This window comes from Phalacrocorax aristotelis, chromosome 6 (assembly GCF_949628215.1).
Source record: "Phalacrocorax aristotelis chromosome 6, bGulAri2.1, whole genome shotgun sequence".
NCBI lineage: Eukaryota > Metazoa > Chordata > Aves > Suliformes > Phalacrocoracidae > Phalacrocorax > Phalacrocorax aristotelis.
Window position 1 is genome coordinate 27,163,942 of NC_134281.1, and position 21,774 is coordinate 27,185,715.

The window sequence follows — 21,774 nt, forward strand, 5'->3', positions numbered from 1 at the left end:
GTGGAAATTTTTCTCTCTTACTATTGCTATTTGTGTGAATATACTTTTTTTTCCCCCCTCTCCTTTTCCTGTGTAGGAGGAAAAATGATAACTCAGTTATCTAAAAGTAGGCCTAGAATCTTAATAATAAAAAATTATACAGGTATATACTTTTACTTATTTTTAACACCATGAGGATAAAATTTGTATTATATTACTTTTAATTACACAACTTCTGCATAATTAAAATGACATCTTATTGGTGTCTCTGAGTCAAAATGTATCGGGTTTGGAAAAATATTAGCCTAAAAAATGTTAATTGATTAAAAAATAATCTTGAAATATTTTTAATATCACTGAAACAAACTATTTTATGTTAAGTATAGTAAATCTATTGAAATAATGAAGCGGCTAGTAAATACTGCATATTTGACATTTTCAGTGAAAGCATTTTGACTACACAGTTCTAGACTACAGCACTCCAGAATAATGCTCTCTGCATACTGCAACATCCGTCATATAATCTCTCCTTTACGAAGTATAACAATTATAATTAACACTTAAAAATGTATTTTAGTTCATATTCTCATATCAACTTGTAGCAAATCCTTATCCTGCATAAAATGTAATTAAACCAAATTCTTTTGCTGTCAGTTCCTTATTTTCCTTCAGCAATAACGTTTCTGTACTCTTTTCAGGAACTATTTAGTAGAGATAACACAATAACGGCAACTATTATTAATTTGCGTACTGGGAGTTGCCAACAGACCAAGACTCCCCTATACTAGATTATATACAGACACTGAAGGTGCCCACAAGATACTTGCAATGCTGGAAAATGCAATCTAAATTGGTAGTAAGAGATAGTGGATGGATGTCAGCAGAATGGGAATATAGGAAGTCATATGACAGCATTAGTCAACATGATAGTTTTACTCAGACTTACAGTGCTGGATTTACAGAAATATAGGGCTGAGACAGATCTCTTGTTCAACCTTCTTTGCCCCAAATAAAGCTTATTTTTCCTAGCTGAGCAATTGTTTGCCTCTTGTTTCTGAATAATATTTCATACTGGAAGCCTGCTGTCATGTCCTCCAGAAGCTTGTATTCTCTTGAAAAAACAAAATGTTCCACCTTTCCTAATAAAGAGTTTCTTTAACTTTTTTATCTCCTTGCTGTATTCAAAAGGATTTAAACAGATATTTTTCTCTTTGTTTGTTTGGTTGGGTTTTTTTAAAACTTTCCTTGGGGATGTTATTCTCATTCAGATTCTTAGCAGAACTCTGAAAAGTGACATAGCTATTTTGTCTTACACAAAATGTTCTTATTTAATGTAAGAATTTGCCATATTTGCAGTGACATTCCAAGCTGATTTAGGTGGGTTTTTTCCTAATCTATTCTATTTTACCATATTTCTACTTTCTTAATGATTTATTTTGTATGTATTTTCTCTGTTTTTAAGCATAGTACCTTGCTTTTTATCCCATTCCATCTTTTTGATTTTCAACCATTTCTCTGGTTTCTATAAATCTTCAGAAGCAGTTGTCATAGCCCTCAACTTAATATTGTCTGTGTATTTTATGAATATACTTTCCATCATCCCACTCAATAATAAAAGTTTTAAAAAGGACCAGATTCAGGGAAATTTCTGTAGGATCCTACATGTAAAAGCCTTCCAACTTGATAATGTACCACTAGCAACATAATCTTTGAAAGATACCTAGGTCCTACCCCTACATTTAGACAAATGACTGTAATCACTCTTCCCATGGAAAGATATACAGAAACTTCATAATTCATACTAATAGATCAAATTGTGGCTTGAAAGACTCCTATCTGATGCATAGCACATAGTTTTTGCACTTCATGATGATTACTGGGGCTACAGAGTTTCTATGGCAAAGGAGAAGATTGTGTAACCCTGCAGTTAGGTTTTAAATTATTATATGCAAAAATGTTTTCTCTTTATTTATGTTGTAGAAGTGCCATTTATATATACAGAATGCTACAAAAGTTTCACTACAAAACCAAAATTTACACGTTTCCTAAGTTCTATAATATGTTTTCTCACAGAAGCCGAAGTATACTATTAACCAGAGAGAGAACAGATTAAAAATTACTGTGTGAGAAGTGTTTGATTTATAACCATTTTAAGTACTTTCACTTTTTACACTTCTAACTTTTCACTGGTTCGGTAAATTCAGTTTAGTATTACATGGATGTAAAGGCGTAGAGGATATTTTTCCTCTAATTTCCTTCTAATTTCTTGTTTTGCTGTAACTCCTTTTTTTCTGTTTCAAGGAAAAATCAGAAAGGAAATGAAATAATCTGCTGTCCCAACTAGGATTTAGTCTCCATTTGGCTTTGAATTTCATTATCTTATTTAGGTTGAACAGGTGAAGAAAGTGTTTGTTCCTATCTGTACAGCTGCTGCTGAGTCAAATTTCTCCTGAAAGAATGCAGGGATTCATGACTATGTCCGAGTTGCTGGATATAGGAGTGTTTCCTAATTGTTCATATTAAGGGCATTTTTTGGGTCTCATCCACATTCAGACCAGGATATATATGCATTCACCCTGTGCCTAAATTTTCTTGGGAAAAAAGACCCATGAATACAGGCTGCAATTCTCACCATATTTTGTGTCAGTGTGTACTTCCCTGCAGCTCAGTCATAGCAAGGGGTATGACATCTCAGTGAGGACCCTTCATGAAGACAAGATTATCACCAAAGAGGCTCCTTGTAAAACATCTCTTCTAGCTTCCAGGAGTATATCTGAGGAAACCCAGTGCTCTTGCAAGAGTTATGCATTTCTTTTTGAAACATGCTCTTCTACTTTTTCTACCCTGGTTTCAGTGGGGTGAAGCCACTTTGCTAAAGACCACCCCTGGATGTGGATGTCTGTGACCCCTGCAGGAGGGAAAGTTATTCCCCACTCTAAAGTGACCCTGTGGTCAGGGGAATTAAATCTCAGCCACAAAGAACTGTCAGGTTTAAGATGAGCGAAAAGCAGGAGTAATCAAGAGGATAATTCTATTCTATCTGTCTGAGCATTTGTTTTAATCTCATGACACCGTGCTTGAACTCATGCCAGAAAATCAAGACGAATGTATACCTCTGTCTCCTCCTACCTGGCAGAGAAGTAACTGATGTGTAGGGGAGATAAGGAGACTGTTTTTTTGTATCTTTGGCTCTGTGTGACAAAATTCTTACAAGAAAATTAAGGCAAGGAGTCTCATGGAAGGGAAATTTCTGTTTCTGTGCTGTTTGGCTATTTACTCATTTTCTACTCCTAATTTACTGTCATTTTTTGCATGCCTTCAGCTGGTCCTAGGTTCAAGGGTGAAGCAAGTTGCACCACGCATATGGTACAGCAACTCACTCTGACCTTGTCCAAGACGCGTCAGGAATCACTAATGTCTGCACCACAGTAGGTCTAACTCAGAGATGAACATATCTATGGATGTTGATGGCTGTCTGAGTTTCATGCTAATGCAGCAATACATGTTACGGAACAGCCTTGTACCAAGCCAACTCAATGCACAAGCAGCATAAAGGTAGAATTTAGCTTGGTGAAAGAAGATTTTCAACTATCCTGTCTTTTTTTTTTTCCCACTGCTTACATTCTCTGAGACAGGAAGAGCAGGCCCTGGTATTCTCTCTCCTCTGCATTGTTTTCAGTGAGAGTATTTATGAGTATGTTGACTAGCTTCCTCCTGTAATACATTTGTGAAATATATGCATTTACCCTAGGAAACGGAGTTGGAGTTCCCTTCATGCTGGCCATTAGACAACCATCAGATGGTAAAAATGCTTGCTTTGTTGCCACATTGAACTGTACTCAAGCTGGCAATCTGGAGGCACAAGGTTTAGTAACACGTCACAGGTTCTTACTTGAATGGCTTTGTAGTAACGCATTGCCATTGTTCACAACTACAATATAGATTACTTCATTTATCCTCACACCTCTTTCATTTTATGTAGCATATTTTTATTATATGTAAAATACTGGACTATGTTTAACATATAATCTTGATTTATGAGACACAGTACACGCTGTGGAGGTGTACTGGTATTTTTTCACAGCAGCATTGCAAAGCTGGTATGTTCTAAAATAGAATGGAAATCATTCTGGCCAAGACATTAATAGCTAAGGTAAGTTTACTGTGGCCAAAACAGAATACCCAGTAACTGTCCAGCATTGCTCCTTATATAAAGTTGGATAAAAATACCATCATGTCTGCTGGGCATATGGCTTGGAAAGACAGTTAATGCTGGCTTTATTTTTAGATCTGTACAACTACATTGCATTCTGTTTCTTCCTAAACAACATTTCTAGGAAAATACTGTAACTTTCATGTAGGTCCTCATTATCTTAAGCCTGGTGCAGAATAGCAGCCAGTACAACAGAATCCTAAGCACAGTTGTTATACTGTGGCTAGTAATCTGAAATTATTGGCTAATCATTTTGATTCATTCAATGAAATTGAAATATAGCTAGAAGAGAAATAATAATATTTTTGCTAATTTTGATTTAATAATTACCACTCCTTTTTTGCAACTGGCCTGCATAGTTTATTCTGCCTCCTAAATATGTTATAATGCCTGTTTCATTAACAAAATGGAAGAGAAGAGAAAGGAAGGCTTCTGACCCTGGCCAGCTGACCAGGCATGAACCAGCAGTAGAGCTGTGCTCACATGGCGCTTCACTCACACTAACAAGCCACCAGTTCTAATGATGCTGTTAGCTCAAGCACAGTGATGAAACTGTTAATACAGATACTGGTGGTATAGAACAGGCTTTTGCTCAACCATGTTAGTATAAAGGCAGAGTAACTCTGAGCATAGCTAAATGTTTGTGAGGATATGCCATGCATCACTTCTCTTGGCTGTTTGTAAACTTTGTCCCTCTTCTACCATTCTTGTTCCAATCTTTGTTGGGTGCATGAAGTCTCCCTCCTTCCCAATCTGTGACAGTATTCATGGTATTAGGAATAAAATTTATGGTGTATATGATAATTATATGACATTGTAAATAATATTTTATGTCCCACTGGTCCCATTTGAAATTTTCCACAATCACTATTATTTTTCTCTCTCAGACTTATTGTACAAAGAATGATGAAATGATGAAAAAGGAATGATGAAATGGATGCAGATGCACAGAAATTTTATAATAATGTATTCTCAAGATATGTATTTTACATTAGTAAAATAATAATAATAAAAAAAGCTCATATTTGGACTCTGGAGAGGGATTAAGTATCTTATCCAGCATTTTTAAATGTAGTCTTAGCTTCAGAATATATCTAGTTGCATACAAAGCCTCCAACATATGTATTATAAGGTTATTGCAAGTTGACCTACCCAAAAAGTTGTTTTTTACAAGTCCTAGAGTCCTGAAAGTTTTGTTTCCCACTTTGTTTCCCCACTTTGCATAAACTCTGTATCTGTGTCATTCAAGGACTGAAAGTAAAATTAAATGTAACAGGTATATAGGCTTTATTCTTTCAGAGAATACAATTAAAGCTTAACTGTTTCTATTGCAGAAATTAGTAACTCAAATCCTATTCGACACTTTAATTTACTTAACAGCATTAGAAAGCTTTGTATTTGTAATCTGGAACTATATTGACAGGTTTATTGCCCTGATTCTCTGTACAGCTCACTGTTGTAATTCCACTGGTTCTTCAGAGACATTTGCAATTTATGTCACTGGAAAAAGGAATAACACCAGGAAAATTTTTAATAAACCAAAGCTCCAAATTTATTTTGGAATTAATACAAATAGTGCTAAAACAGAAGCACACTTTGTTGTTGTGGTAGAAAATAAAATTGAAGCATTTTTATATGCTGAATAAGTCCCTGGCTTTATTTTTTGTGTGCAAGTAGAGATCTGAGCATTTCCTGCTACCAGTGAAACAATGTTTAGATAAGAGGATAACATTTAGATGAAAAAAAGATCAATGGCACTTTCCCCCAAGAGCTAAGCAGTAAACAAACAAGTAACACACTAAAGTACTTTCAGAAAAATATTTTGCTTTACATTCTCCTGCTTTCAACAATTTGAATTGCTACAAACAGCACTAGTGTAGTTGCTATATTTCAAGATATCAAAGTGGAGTTTAGGCCTATGTGTGTTTGATTCACACTTGTGTAGATCCAGACTCATCCCATAGTGCTGGTAGAAACAACTGCCTTTATAAATTGAAGTGCAGGTTAAGTAGCTGTCATTTATCAGTACTGTAAATAGTACTTCTGGCATGCACTCTGCAAGGGTGGCATAGGAGTAAATGGGAGACAAGAAGTCTCTTATTTGGAATTATAAACTTATAAATTATATAGAAATTGAGCCAAACAATCTACACTATAGAAGATTACTTAAGTTTATACAACATTCTTAATGGAAAAGGAACAATTTTAGACATTATGTATAGCTTGGTATATAAGGCTTTGGACCAGTATTCATCTGATAATATATTGAGAATATATATTTTGAGAATATATATTGAAGCCAATTATTTAAGGTACCTTTTTCCAGTTCCAGGCAGGCAGGAACAACATTAGCCTTTGGTTTGAGCAGATGGGAATTTGGTGTCCATGGCACTGAGCCTAAGCCAATAGTGAACATTAGTAACATCTGAGGAACAAACAAAGAGTTTTCAAAGGGTTTAAGAGCTCATGTTTTCTGCCACACTAGCCAGGTCATAAAGATTTTTGGTCTGCTCTGAGTATCAGACATAAGGAGGTCATGCTGCTCACAGTACTCTGTACTCTTAGCTTTACTATGTCTCAATTCTCCAAATTAGAAATAAGGTGAATAAGAAGCACTATTTTTAAATTTTAAATTATTTATCACAATTTGGTTTTGTCTGTATGCCTCTCTATTGCCCAGTACAACAGATCAGTTTCGGAGTTCTGAAACAGAAATTATAAAAATAGTAACAAAAGTATTTTCAAAGACTTTGAGACTATGAACTGTAGCACATATTGATGAAGAATATTAGAAGTTTGTCTTTCCCCTGTGATCCACCTGGGAGTATCCACAAACACTGAATCAAGGAATCCTCTATTATGTTTTATTTTCTCCAACAGATCTTTATGCTGATTCCCTCTTCACAATCTCTATTTATTGTGTTGATTCGTGCACTAAAATATTCCACAGATTCAACTTTCTTCCTTGTCTCTACAACAAATCTGGTTCCATTCTTTTTACTTTAGTCAGGAAAATAATAAAAGGAAGACAAATCTGATTTTCTTGTTGATTGTGAAGCAGTAGCAGGTACAGCCAAATCCATAAAGCCCCTTTTCAGTGAGAGGGCTAGACACTTCTGTGTTTCATTTTCTTATAAAATTCCAGAGTCATCAGGTTTTCTTCCTGTACAGTCAACTACAGGAACACGACCATAATGTCTATTGACTCTTAATGTTAGACAAAAAGACTGTAAACATACCTTTCTGCTTCTCTTTCTTATAACTTTTTCCTTATTGTATAAAAAAACCTCTTGTCCAAGGCAGACTTCTCCATTTTAAAGGTTAACTACTGTTTTGTCTATAGGTAGGATACCTGCTTCTCTGAAAATGTTCTGGAAAACAGAGTGAAGGTAATCAGTGTATTGTGGAAAACATGGGAAACAGTTTTTATGTCACATTTACAAAATTTAAATCCATACTTTTTCATCACAATTAATTTTTGACAACATTGGCTTTCGTAGAGGTTGAAAATAAATTGACAGAAATGCAAGAATCTGCAAGTCAGAGGAAATGCGTTGATTTCTTTAGTCTTCTGTAGTCTAAGCAAATGCACTATTTTATAAAAGCTGTTGCCTAGATAACACATTATTCCTATGGGCAGATGTGAACATGAAAAAAAGGATGTTTTGAGCTTGCCAAGACTGTGGAAGGGCTGGATTAGTCTGAGTAATGTGGTTACAAGGTGTTAGAAACTCTTGATACTGTCAGGGGGAGAATGAACCATCTTCTTAACCCTCTTGGACATGTGACAACCATGATATCAATACTTCTTGCAGGGAGTATATATATAAAAAAAATTAAAAAAAAATATATATATATAAAAAATATATAAACCAATTATCAGGAATAGTGACCTGGACATTTTGTAATTAATTAGATGGGCAACTACTTGTGACTCCAAAAATGCCATCATCTTGCCTAGCAGGCTGTAAATCCATATTTTTATTGTCATTAACACAGGAAAGAATACCTACTGGCCAGAGCACATCTAAATAATCAAACCCCAGAAATATTAAAAAAAAAACTGCAAAATCTATGTTCTGGTTACTCAGACTGTAAGAAACGCTTTCCAAGTATCCCAGTCGTTCTCTGTTTCATATTTAGTAGAATCAAGGGTAGGTTTTACTAGGAATTCTCCGTTTCCTCTCTGCTCTCTGTGACTATTAGCATATGTAGAGCTAATGAATTATTTGCTTGGAATTTATCCTTGAATTAAAAGCTTGTGCAAACTGGTGCAATTTTACAAGCTAATTCACTGGTTCCTCACTATTAGACAGACAGTTTGTATAAACACGTTTCAGTTCAAAATTGTTTGTACTCTGCCTGATCTTGCTGTTTAACTTTTGTGTAATTTGCAACATATTCCTAATAAGTTCATTTCTTCATGCTATTACTGTATATTGCTTGGGTGATTGAGCTGCTCCTGAGGCAGAAGGTAAATAAGATTAAGTCACAAAGAGCTATTAGTTTTGTGCACATACCTTTGTGTGATATGCGTACAGCTAAATATGTGAACAGTGAGACTCTGAATGAAAGTTCACGAGTGTGTTTGGAACTATATCACAAAATATAGGTAAAAAGCAAACACAATGCCACAAGACAAGATACAGAAATAATCCCCTCTCAGATTTCATTAGAGGAGGAATCTTTTGGTACATATGTTGCAGAAGCTAAATGTCAGTCAGACACGAACAAAAGGAAAGTCACTTCCTCTTCTGTAGTAAACTCTTCCCATGTTCATGACAGGTGAGATGTTTCAAATAATTTATGTCATAGTAGCTGGGAATAATCTGACTATGTGTAGTCATAAAAAGAAATACATTCAAGTACATTCTAAGTATGTAATGTATATATTTTTAATTAAATTTTTAATAGATTTCTACGTATTTCATATGCATAATGCAAGGAGAAAGTGATACTAATGAATTATAGTTCTGGAAGTAGAATTTCAAGTGCTAGGAAACTGATGAGATAAGAGGCATAGAAAGGCAAAAATATTACTAGGATATTTCAAAGGAATAGTAATTTAAGATTAAAAAATCCTAATGATAGTGCTTATTCACGATAAGGTGAAAAACAGTCTATATATAAGCAATAATATAGAAAACATATATGTGTTCAGCAAATATTCTGTTTTAACTTTGAGAAAATGCCAGACAATTATGAGGATATGGTTAATGAAGAAATATTTTCCATTTCAACAATGGGAAATAAGTTTAAAAGGAGCTTATTGTATCTTGAATATTTTTTCTTTTTAGTCACCATTTCCAGATAACTGACAATTTTAAGAGTCATAGATAAAATATATTCCATATTATCAGGCACTGCTGCTTCTTCCCGTCAAGGGAGGCTGTTATGTTTACTTTATCTTAATGAAGTGTTTGTCCCTATCATCCTGATTCTATACAAAGGTCGATATTTTCAAAAGGCTGCTCGGTCAATATATGACTAATTCCCTTCTTCTTCATCTTGAATAGTAAAAATCAACTGTAAAAAACATTGGTTGTGGCAAATTCTCCATCACTTAACTGATTTTAATAAACATTGAAAGTTCTGTGACCTGAGCTGGTAAGGAGAATTTTTTCACCTGACAATCTGTGAACAACACAGCCTTGGCTATTACCTGTTTCTGATTGTCCACATCTGGGTAAATCTTCTCTTTAAAAGTAATTTTCTTCGCTTTTTTTCTGCTAGCATGTATTTTCCATACTTACGTGTTATCATTGTAGAAGTGCTGATAGGTAGCTGCAAGGTAATGGGATATTGCTGCTATGGGATCCTCTTTTATACAATCTGTAGGATCATGGTGTAGTTGGAGCCAAGAGGCATATGTACAATCCACTCTGACCCTGTCTCCTACAGAGGAATTATCCTGTGTACAATTCCCCCCAACAGCTATAGCTATATATAGCTTTTGCATTGAACAGGACAGAATAAATGTGGTTGACAGTGTTGTGACACTTATCAGAGCCAGGTAGTTGAGCTTGTCTTTGGTGTGTATCTGTGCAGCTGGCACCTTTCATGAGCCCCAGTCACAGATCGGTGCGTGATTCAAATCATGAGCATTATTATGTTTTGTTGACCTTTTTCTTTTGAAGCTTAATATGGCAGTAGCTTCATTTTATATCATCTTGGCTTTATTCACTCTATGGCCTCAGTCATTAAGAAATCCTCAGGCTTTTAAAGATGGTAGGCAGAGAAAAACACCATATATTCTCCCATTTGGCTGTTGTACAACAGATTAACTTGCAGCTGCATGGGAAACATTGGCTTCAGAATCCTACTATCATTTCAGCCCATTTGAAGCTTTCATCTTCTCAACATCCAAGAGTGGAGCTGTCTCATTTAGAAGACATAAAGAGAAAGGAACCAGAAGAGTTCTTTAGTATTAAAAATGATGTGAAGTTAGATTTCAAAGAGCACTTTCCAAAATTTGCCACACTACTATTAATTAACATTTATGCTTACCAGTACTAATACTGTTTTATAAAACATATAAGTAACTTACAATGAGGCCTAACATTGCTATTTTGCCTGAGGTCCGTTCTGTGTATGGCTGAGCTTAGGAGAGACTGTTGTGGTTCAGAATAATCCATCAGACTCACTGTAAATCTCTTTGTAGGCTCTGACTTAATCATATGCAATAGTAGAGGTTATATTCCCATTTCAAATTTTCTACACACTACAATTTTAGAGTACACAGGCATTCTTTTTCCTTCAACTAGATGTTTTATATAGAGCTTTCCCTATATCTCCCCATACCATACGATTTAAAATTTATTGAAATGAGTGGAGTGGTAGAAGAAAATGTATAATTTATATGCACGTTTGAAAAAAAAGCTATGGCTTGAAATTCAAAAAAGACATTGACAGACCTTGTTGCCTGATTCCCTAGAATCACTTACAGATCCACTAGCAATTTAAGCTTCTTTCAAGATGAAAACATGTCCATGACTTCTACAATACTCTGCTAAGTGGTGTTTCATGTCAGAACATTATTCTTAGATTAAACATCACTCTGAATGTCATAGCATAGCAATACAAATAAGAAATAGTAGAAAATAATAAAAGAAATAGCATTGAAATAAAAACTGTATTTTAAATTGTGTTTTTATCCTACACTAACTCCCTGACTGATCATTCTTCAACCTAACTTTCTGTAAGTAGAACAAATGGCAGGAGACCCTATTCAGCCAACAGAGGCTGCGGCAAGCACACACTACAGCTGGTCAGAACTGGCACTACTGGGCTTCAGGGCTCTTGCATATGTGTTAGCCAAGCAGCCAGGAAACAGATTTTTGGTAGGACATACAAATCCATTGTTCTGATATGTAGGAAGGTGGAGAGAATGCTGCCCATGGCCTCTAGCACTACGCATGATACTATTGTGGTTCCATTATAGGCTTAATCCTAGAAGCCAGACTGACTTATGTCCTTTCTCTTGTACAAGCCCAGGAACTCAAAGACATCATCCTTCTCAACAACAGGCTTTGCCCTGAGCATTAAACTCTAACCAATGGTTAACATTGTTCAGGCTAGAAATAGATGGGCAGCACAGGGGTACCACCTGCTATTAAATATTAGCTTCTTGATAGCACCATGACAGTTACTAATCTTGGGTCTTACACAGTAGAAGAATAGGAAGAGGAGGAAAGAATAATCTTCTAATACCGCTAGTGTTTGTATTCAGTGTATAATTGGTTTTCTTGACCAGCAGGCAGCACTGATGCTATGCTATTCTGTGGGAGGTATTATTCTGATGAATGGTACTCCAGTGACTTTGGAAGGCAGTATTTTCTCTGCTAAGAAGATGATCATTTACTCTGTCAGGTCTGCTAGTCTGCTTTTGGCAGTGGACAGGAACCTGATTTCCAAAGGAGAATAATGTACATTTGGTACAAAAATCCTTTGAGGGCTGGAGAATTTGTATTGGAGAGAATGACTGCAAGAAAACAGGTAAATAAAGGTTGAGCTTTATTGTGTGATAACAGAGGGGAGAAGGAAATAAGAGAGCATATACTGCTGCTTGCAAGGTGAAATCAAGAGAAGGGGAACTTATACGTATAGGTATAAAAATATGCATATTTATATGTCATATAAAAGGAACATAAGGATACAGTTTTACTTATAGTGAAATTTCTGAAAGAGAAATTAACTCTAATTTCAGGATAACAGCTACTAGTGACTCTTACATACCCAGAAAGTGTTTGTGAAAGCCTCCTCACTCAGTATGCTAGAAAAAATGTAGTACACACACCCCACCCTGAACCAGGTTTTCCTGCTCCTATGCTTTTCTGTCATAAACCCAGTTACTTCTGACGTCTGAAAGCCTTCCTCAGGTACTAGTCCCTTCTTGATTGACCACATCTAGGTATCACTGCTCCAGCAGCCAGGCAGCTCAGTTTTGGTGTCCTGTGTCCCCCTTTTATCTTCAGAGATGAAGCTTCCTCTTGTCTCTCCCAGAGGTTTTTGGGGTTCATCTCTCCATATTCCAAAACACTCCATTTAAGAAAGACTTCAGGAAAATATGATAGCTGGTTTGTAAGTTCTTTAAAAGCTTCAGCTCAGTCTGTGGCAGGATTATAAAATTGTGATTATTTTTTTTTTAAATCAGCTTCCATATTCTACTCCCTCAGTTTCCTCAGCAATGAACTTCAAAAGAGAATTACTCGCTGCACTAATATTTGTGTCCATCGATATGCACTGAATCAAAACAGAATGTCAAAACTCTTGCAAAAGCATTCGCCTACTTCTCTCTGAAATAGCATAAGATACAGCAAAACAATCTTTCTATAACAAAAACTGGAGAAGAATTCCAAGTTTGATTAAGCCAAACAAATTTCTTATAGTGCTAAAATAATTCAGTCCCTGGATTCACTAAATAAAGGACTTGTAGTAGAACAGGAGGATTTCACCTTGGAAATACTGAATTTCATGTGGATGAGGTCATCGTTTTTAGTTTTACTCTTCCAAGAAATCATTTGCCACTTTTGGAGAAGAGCTGTAAGACATATTGTCTAAAACTACAATTCACAAAGAAACTCAAAAGAAGGCAATCAACTTTGCCCAAGATTAAGAGGAGATTCAGAAAAGAGCTGTAATTAGTTACATAGAATGTACCTAATATTTAGAAAAACTTTTAATCTGCATCTCATGTATTAAAAGCTCAAAAAATTGGAAACTGAGGTTGGCAATGTTCAAACTGAAAGTAAAATGCACTCTCTGTAGTTAAATGCTCATTTTGATTATTTAATTGAAATTTAATGATTGTTAACAAATTCTGAGAGATCTTCAGCATCACCTTTTGAGTCAGGATGATATGTTTTTCTGGGAAATGGTTTCTTCAGTCACAAACTGCTGACATAGGCAGAAAGAGCCATTTGGTGATATTCCTTTGACTGCAGTAGAAAGCGGGCAGATGAGGGAATTATGGTTGTCTTGTCTGTCCTTAAAATCTGACAATGAAAATCAAATGAAAGGTGACAGCAAACTAGGTTTTATAAGAATTACAACTTTTTCTGCTACTCTTGTGTTTGAAACTCAGCTTTCATACTTCCAGTTAGTCACATAGCAAGTTTAGAAGAAAATAATTGATCAAGGTATAACATGAATATTTTACTTTATAAAGCCTGTATTCTTTTCTTGCTGTCAAAGAAATTCTGTCTTGATAGTCTGTTTAGTAACCACAACTGCCCTATAATTTCTAATGTATTCAAATGAAAAAACTCACTCAAATATGGCCAGAAAGCAGAGAATTTGAATAAAAACCTGTTGTCTTTAAGGTTTTTTTCATTCACTTGAAAAGTACATTTACAGAGCAGGGTAATTCACTGATTTTCGTGCCTACATTACCGTGGTCAATATGCTCAATGAATATTTTTTCATTTTAGAGACAAAAAATGTTTGTGTGCAATTTTTCTCATCTCTTTCCAGAAATATGCTGTAGTTCCAGGAAGGCTAAAAAAAAGAGGTTATTGGTTTTATAGTTTCTTACAAGGAAGTTATATTTGTGAGAGAAAACTTTAAAAACTGACAACTAATTTGAAAAAAACCCACACATATCAAACAATGATTTCGAAATACTAATTTAGGCCCACTGGTGATGTGCAGAGTCTTTAAGAAACTGTGGGGATCTGTTTAGTCTCATGCTTTTGACTTGTAAGTTGTGTTAAATTTCAGGTAAATTACATAAATCTCTTTCTACTATGATTATTCTGATTTGTTTTTGATAAAATATGGCATCTGCAAGAATGTGTCTGAGAGGAAAGGCATAAGACCTACACCAAATTGTCACCTATTATGCATGTAAATCTAAGCTAGACTGGGGATGAGACAGTTTGTGCCTGGAAAAGAAAGAGGAGGATGCTGGAAAGGTGAAGGGCTATACAGGAATGTATTTATCTGGGTTCTAATAGCTGTCGACTTAAAAGTACTAAAAAATATTAGATTTTATTATGTATTACGTAGGTCATCCTAGTCATTCAGCCACAGGCAACTGCTTTATTTCAGATATCCCTCAAATGTTATTTGCTTGCTGCATCCCTGATTTTTGCCTTCTGTGTTAATTTTGTAAATTAATTTTTTACTATATTTAGCTGGGACCTTCAGTAGGATCTTTCAAGCTCTCTGATCTATTTCGTTTTCTACAATCTTATCTAAGGGAAATCTTAATCGACGTAGCTATACCAATGACTTGACAAAGTGTTGGCTAAACCGTAGTCTGCAGGTTGCCATCGACTTAATGCTGATGGTACTTGACTGGGTAACCAAAACAGCTATTGGTGTACCTTGCAAAAGCAAAGTTACTGCAAATGCTTTGTATCTTGGCTAGATTTTGAGGACAACGAGTCCTTCCACTAATAACTCTATCTGGTATCTTAATTGGTAAGTAAATGAATAAAAGATGTGTTTATTGCTGTGTAATTGACTTGTTTGTTTTCCCTGCCATCATTGATTTATTCTAGGGAGGGGAAGGGGACAAGCCTTCGAATTAATTTATATCCCTCCTACAATTGAAAAGTAATCTGTTTTTAGGAAATGGACCTACTATCTGCATATTTCCTCAAAATGGAGGCCAAAAGTACAGAAAACCAGAATATCATAGCAAGGTCAAATGTGAATGAAAACACTTGTTGCATTTGTCCAAATTTTGGGCAATCATTAATTTCATTTCATTGTCTAGCAAATCTGGTTGTTCTAGGGCTGTAATCACATGAAGGGCTAAACATAAACAATAGGAACAACAGCAACCTAAGTGGATTTTTTTTTTTTCAGAACAATGATTTTATTACGGAGTACTGTCTCCACTTCTAATAAATAACACTTGTTTCTTGTTCCATGCCTATAACACATGACAGAGTATCACTGTCAAGGGCTATTGTAATACCCAGCTAGTCGCCCCTAGCAAGTCAACAGAGCAGAGTAGTTTGCAAATGAAGAACATTTGTCTGAATGACATATTTCTGAATGAGAATTGCTTTGTTTTGCAGAGAGTTTGGCCGCTGGAAAGTAAGTAATCTTGCTGTTGAAAGAAGAAATTTCCTTGGCTCCCCACTGCCACTCGCCCCTGAATTCTTTCGTAATATAAGGCTACTCGGACGCCGCCCAACCCTTCAACAGATCACAGAAAACCTTATCAAGAAATATGGGACACATTTCCTACTATCTGCTACTTTGGGAGGTAGGGTTAACGTTTGGAAATATTGTGCATGAGTTTGGCATGACTGAACTAAAACTGTTGGTCACAACTTATTTCTCTGTAAAACTGTGGTGCTTCCTTCTCAGATCAGCTGGGCTGAGCAACTCTCCCTGGGCTGGAGTTTAAAGCATGGGAACAGGTTTTGTCTACAAGCCTCATGGTTCCTTTTTCTACTGATGTTAAACTTTGCTTTGTTGAGTCTATGTAAGCAATTTTAGGGACAAAAAGAGTAGAAATCCTATTGTTAAGACTGAGGTACTTTTCCTGAGTTCCTGGTGTGCATGCTTCTGGCCTTTTGGGGATTTTTCTCTGCACTAAGAAATCACTAAGGAAAGTGACAGTTTTTTTCTCTAAGAGGGCCTTATAACAATTTACATAATAAGAGATTACACAAGTATCTGGGTACATTACGATAGTGCAGGGATGAAGCAAGAAAACCAGTAAAAATTATTTCCAACAAATCTTTTCAGGTAGGAGACTTTTAAACTACTTTGCTGGCAAGTCCCTATCTTATCACTCTACCACTTTTAGGACTAGTCTCCACTTAACCAGTGGGACTAAAAGTTTCAAAATGGAGTGATGATGATTTGCTATGTCTTTCTTATTAACTTAATAGAAACTGCACCTTTAAATTCATGAAGAATAATTTGGAAAGGGTAGCCTGATGTATAATTGGGATCCAGTCACCAAATGGATTGAAGAAATCCAGTGAAGAGGCCTAATGTTCAAGAGAGAGCATACATTGTTCCTAATGAAAGATAATTAGTGCTTGTTATTACCCATCTAGGCATTACAAAATGAACAGACATTTTAGAAATGCAGTTTTATCCCTTGGTTGGTAATGATATTAAAGATAATTCTGGTGATTGAGTATCCTTCCAGCAGGACAATAATTAAAGTTTTGGCTGCAGCACATATCCTAATGCAAGGGTTATCTAATGGCAAAAATAATTTTTTAGGATTATTAGCTATTCGCTAATTATTAACTAATGTAACTTTCACTAACAGCCATATGATGAAATTAATTTTCAAGTTGAAATTGGAACTAACAACTCAGGAAAAATAGTCTAACACAAGCATAGCTGCTTTTAAAAGTACAAAGCATCAGTATCACACTGATCTCAAAAGAGCTACAGACTTGACACCTTTTAGGAAGTATGAACCTAAGCAAAAAACTAAAACTTAAGGGTAGCTCTTTTGAAGAGATTTGAAAATTGTAGCTTAAACATTCCATATCCTCCCAAAAGCCTCAGCATTTGCTGCAGGGAAACTTTTCTCATCCCTCTTTCAACTACCTCACAAATGCCCTAAAATGCAACAGCTACCACATCCTTACAAAAATTTTCCACTCATAGGGAGACAGTGTTGAATTCTGGGCTCTGTCAGTGCTTAATGAAGTCAAAGGGAGTTTTTGTATTAACTTTGATGGGTTTTGATTTAGGTCCCTAGCCTCAATTTTTAGGCATGATTTTAGTCACACCTGCTGCGTTCCATTATCATTGGATGGGTGCTAAATACTTCAGATGTCAGTTCAATTAAAATAATTACACGGAATTACTAATTTCTAAGAAAGATTTCATGAGCTAATAACCCTATACTTTCCTCTATGTGTTAGTCCTTGTTTTTGGTCTAGATTGAATGGGGATTCCCAGAGATTTTTTTTCACACTTTATTAACATGTAATTAGATTTGTTTCTTTCAGTAATGTATTTGTACTTTCCCTTAAATTACAAACTGTTTTATTCTGAAAGATTTGTCACCTATGTAGCTCCTCAAAAGCAGAAGACTAAACTGAGTGTGCATAGTACTTTTATGTAATGAATACCCAATCATCTGTATTCATGGACATAAAGGAAAGCTTGGCAAAAGGCGTGTGTGGTAAGACGTGTGTGCCTCTGTGGCCATTTGGCTTTCATGAATATCCCTTTTTAACCATAAAGGGAACTCTTACACATGCTTGCTTGTGATGTGTCCCCAAGTCTCTATTGTAATCACAGAAATATAATTCTCAAAGGCATTCTGAAATGAGAACTTAGGGAAGTTCTGTTTTCCTTGCTGCCACAAGATAATGTGGAAAATTACATTTCTCACTGCTTATATTTCTTACGGAAATTTTATCTTCTTGTGACATAGATAGAAGGACCCTATGTAAGCACTAGGTTTATGCAGTATGCCCAGGTGGCCAAGAAGGCCAACAGCATCCTGCCTTGTATCAGGAATACTGTGGCTAGCAGGAGTAGGGGAATGATTGTGCCCCTGTACTCAGCACTGGTGAGGCCACACCTTAAACAGTTCAGTTTTGGGCCGCTCAGTACAAGAAGGACATTGAGTTGCTGGAATGTGTCCAGAGAAGGGCAACGAAGCTGGGGAAGGGTCTAGAGAGCAAGCCTTATTATGACAGGTTGAGGGAACTGGGGTTGATTAGCCTGGAGAAGAGGAGGCTGAGTGGAGACCTTATCACTCTCTACAACTACCTGAAAGGAGGTTGCAGTGAAGTGGGTGTTGGTCTCTTCTCCCAAGTTACTAGCAATAGAACGAGAGGAAATGGTTTCAGGCTGCCTTAGGGGAGGTTTAGATTGGATATTAGAAAAAATTTCTTCATTGAAAGAGTGGTCAGGCACTGGACCAGGTTGCCCAGGGAGACTGTGGAGTCACCATCCCTGGAGGTTTTTAAGAGACATGTAGATGTGGCACTTCAGAACATGATTTAGGAAACATGGTAGTGTTGGGTTGATTGTTGGACTTGATGATCCCAGGGGTCTTTTCCAACTTTATTGATTCTATGATTCTATGTTTCTAACTCACATGCCTGTGCACACAAGTAACTTTTGCTTCTGCATTGACTGTCTGCAATGTCAAATGTACATAGAAAGGAGAGCCGTGGCTGATCATTTTTGTTAAATTCTGTGCACAAATGGAGATGCTGTATGGGTCTGGGTCATCACTAGGAAGTGAGGAGGTTTCCTCTGCTCCTCTAGGACAACATATATCCTGTTTACGTTAGCAAAACTGCAAATTTACACAGTCCAGCCAACACTGACAAGAACAGCTTTAGGGGAAAGGTAAGAGAGGACTCATACAAGGGAACTTCGTCCTTGAAGGTGAGAGAGGACTCTACTGGACAAGTCCCTGAGAATCTCATTTAATTAGAGTTGCTTTGAGCAGGGGATTGGACTGGATGACTGCCAGAAGTCCCTTCTAGCCTAAATTACTTTCTGACTCAATGAAATATATCTCTAAGTTCTTTATCAGCTTTGAACTAACATTTCCAAAAAGCAAAGATTCATCTTTGAATGAGAGACAACATACAGTAATAGTTTTTCTCCTTTTTTTCTGCATTTATACTTTTCTCTTTTGCTTGCATACAGCATGATGCAATGAAGGTCCAGCTTGCTGAATATGCAAAAGCATTAGCTGCTGTACACTTTAACAGTTTACAAAAAATGGTGTACAGCAGTAAGCTCCAGAACTGGAAGTTATTGTGAAGCCTAGGGCACTACTGTGGAGTAAGTGTAGGAGGATGAAAATATCAGTAGGTCTCACTTTATAAGACATTCATTTTAATGCTTTTTTCACATATAGATGTAAAACCTGTTCAGCAAACTGATACACTTGATGATGAAGAAATTAATTACAGGCAACTAACATACTACAGTGAAAAGATAGGTCATTGTTGCAGGCATTTGGGTGAGGTAAGTCTGATTCAGGTGCTTTGCAAGATGAAAATAATGGACCTTGCAAATGAGTCCTCCTTGCATCTGGAAACACAGTAACTGTTTTGTATATAAAAATTTGCAAGAGGTTGCCAAGGCTTCTTATGAAACTAGAACCTTTTCAGGTAATTGGCTAAACAGTAACCTCAAATGCTTGAGATGCTGATTTATTTTTGCTATTATTTTCTCTCATAATTCCTTGGTGTTCATTACCAGTCCATCAATACATTCACCTCTCTGGGTCAGGAAATATCCCTTGATAATGTTGAAGCCTTTGAGAATCAAAAGAAAAAAAATAGTTTTGTCTTTACCACAGACAATCTTAACAGGCATCAGCAGATCAGCTTAACCCTGACTTCTTGTCATTCTCCCCTCCACTGACTACAGTTCTGCAACTGTGTTTAATTGTTACACCTTTACTGTTTTACAAACTGAATTTTACGCACATCGTATTTTCTGCCCCTGATTAATATTCCTCTTAAGCAGTATATTACTCACATAAAGAGATGGGAGAAATTGTCAGGTGGTGTAAACCAATGAATCTCACTGAATTCTGAAGGATTTATGATCATTTACACTAACTGCTGGTATATTTGTTTTCTATAAAACTTCTTTCAAGGTAAGTTATAAACTATGAGCAAATAAGGGCGGTAGAGTCCAGTTCTAAATTACTAAAGTGAGAAAGTAACTTGAAAATCTAGCATCAGACTTGTAAATGTCCCGTGTCCCTGCGGTATGTAAATTTTCCAGCATTTAGTGTTATGGATGCTAAGGGGAAGAAAAAAAAAGAAAAAAATATATTCCCTTTCTTTCCTCTCTCCATCTACTCAATGAAGGTAAATTTCAAATCCTAAACCAGATGGTATGTATGGAAGAACATGTACTGTTATTCACTTGAATCACAGAAATAATACCACATCTGGCCTAGCAGCCATTTATATACTTTTTGAACTTGTGCACTTCTATCAGCATCTGCTTAAGTTTATGAAAATGACCTGATAAAACACTAATGGTACATTCTGTGATCCATACATTAATAGATTTTCTGGTAGCACTAAACTATTTTTTATAACAAAGGCATAGCAATTTTATTTTTTTACTATATTATTTAATTTTTACTATAATGTGTTACAGCTATTGTAGCTGAGGTATTCTATTTAATTAGAAACTTCTGGGGAGTTCATAGGCCAAAGGCTTTAATGCCTTTGTAATATACATATACATGTATGAAGACAGAGCTCTAAATAGGTAAATCTGCATTTGAGTGTTATCCTTTTATTACTCTTTCCTCACTTTCTGACATGAAGTGATGGGAACTGCTTGGATCACTGCTTTTTCCTACTACCACACAGTCTAAAGATGAAAATATGAAACATCAAGGCATGTGATCCTTTCATCATTACAAAGATGTGGGTACAGGAAAACAACCTCCCAATAACTGAGGCAGAAAATAGCACTAAGTATTTAAATCATATGAATATGTATTATTATATATAACAAAGTATATTTACTCTTTCAGTAGATGATTATATTTAGTTACAGTCGTTACACCATTATTCCAATTCTACTATGTCAATGATAGTGATTTTGTTTTTATTTAAATAATGCCTGAAGATATTAAGACACACACAAAAATAGTTTTTAATTTCTGAATGACGTTTATAAACTATAGTTTAGGAGTATTATACCTAAATGATGGCAGCTGGGTTATGACTCTAGGTAAATTCCTATATAACTATTTTATTTCATACTTTTATTTTTTGAAAAACAGCATGAAGAACATTTTTCTCAACTCAGGAGTTTAACTTATAAATACAAATTCTGGAAATTATATTCCTATAAATCTAGAAAGAATTAAATATATAGGCTAAGTTATAAGTTTGCAAATTCCAGGGCTCAGAGGGACATTAGAATACATTGTGCCAAGGTCAGTCTATAGTGTCACTGTCAGTCTCTTGACCCTGATGAATATCTGTCAATGACAGCAGCTACTTGGTAATAAAGCATCAGCATAGTGACTCTGCTAATTTCTTGAACTAATCATTGGAATATGTGTTGTTGTTTTGTGAGCATTACCACATGTTTTTATGCTATTTCTTTTAAATCTGAGAAACTGAAGTTAACTGACCTGT

The 21,774-nt window shown here is 35.8% G+C and overlaps 1 protein-coding gene across 1 annotated transcript in view; it reads left to right on the plus strand.

Annotated features, from left to right (window-relative positions):
• Positions 1-21,774, plus strand: part of BRINP3 (BMP/retinoic acid inducible neural specific 3) — a 226,161-nt gene that overhangs the window by 108,922 nt on the left and 95,465 nt on the right. Inside the window, exon 3 of the mRNA XM_075096753.1 lies at positions 15,721-15,911. Within this exon, the coding sequence (XP_074952854.1) occupies positions 15,721-15,911 (191 nt within the window). The remainder of the gene's footprint in view (positions 1-15,720; positions 15,912-21,774) is intronic.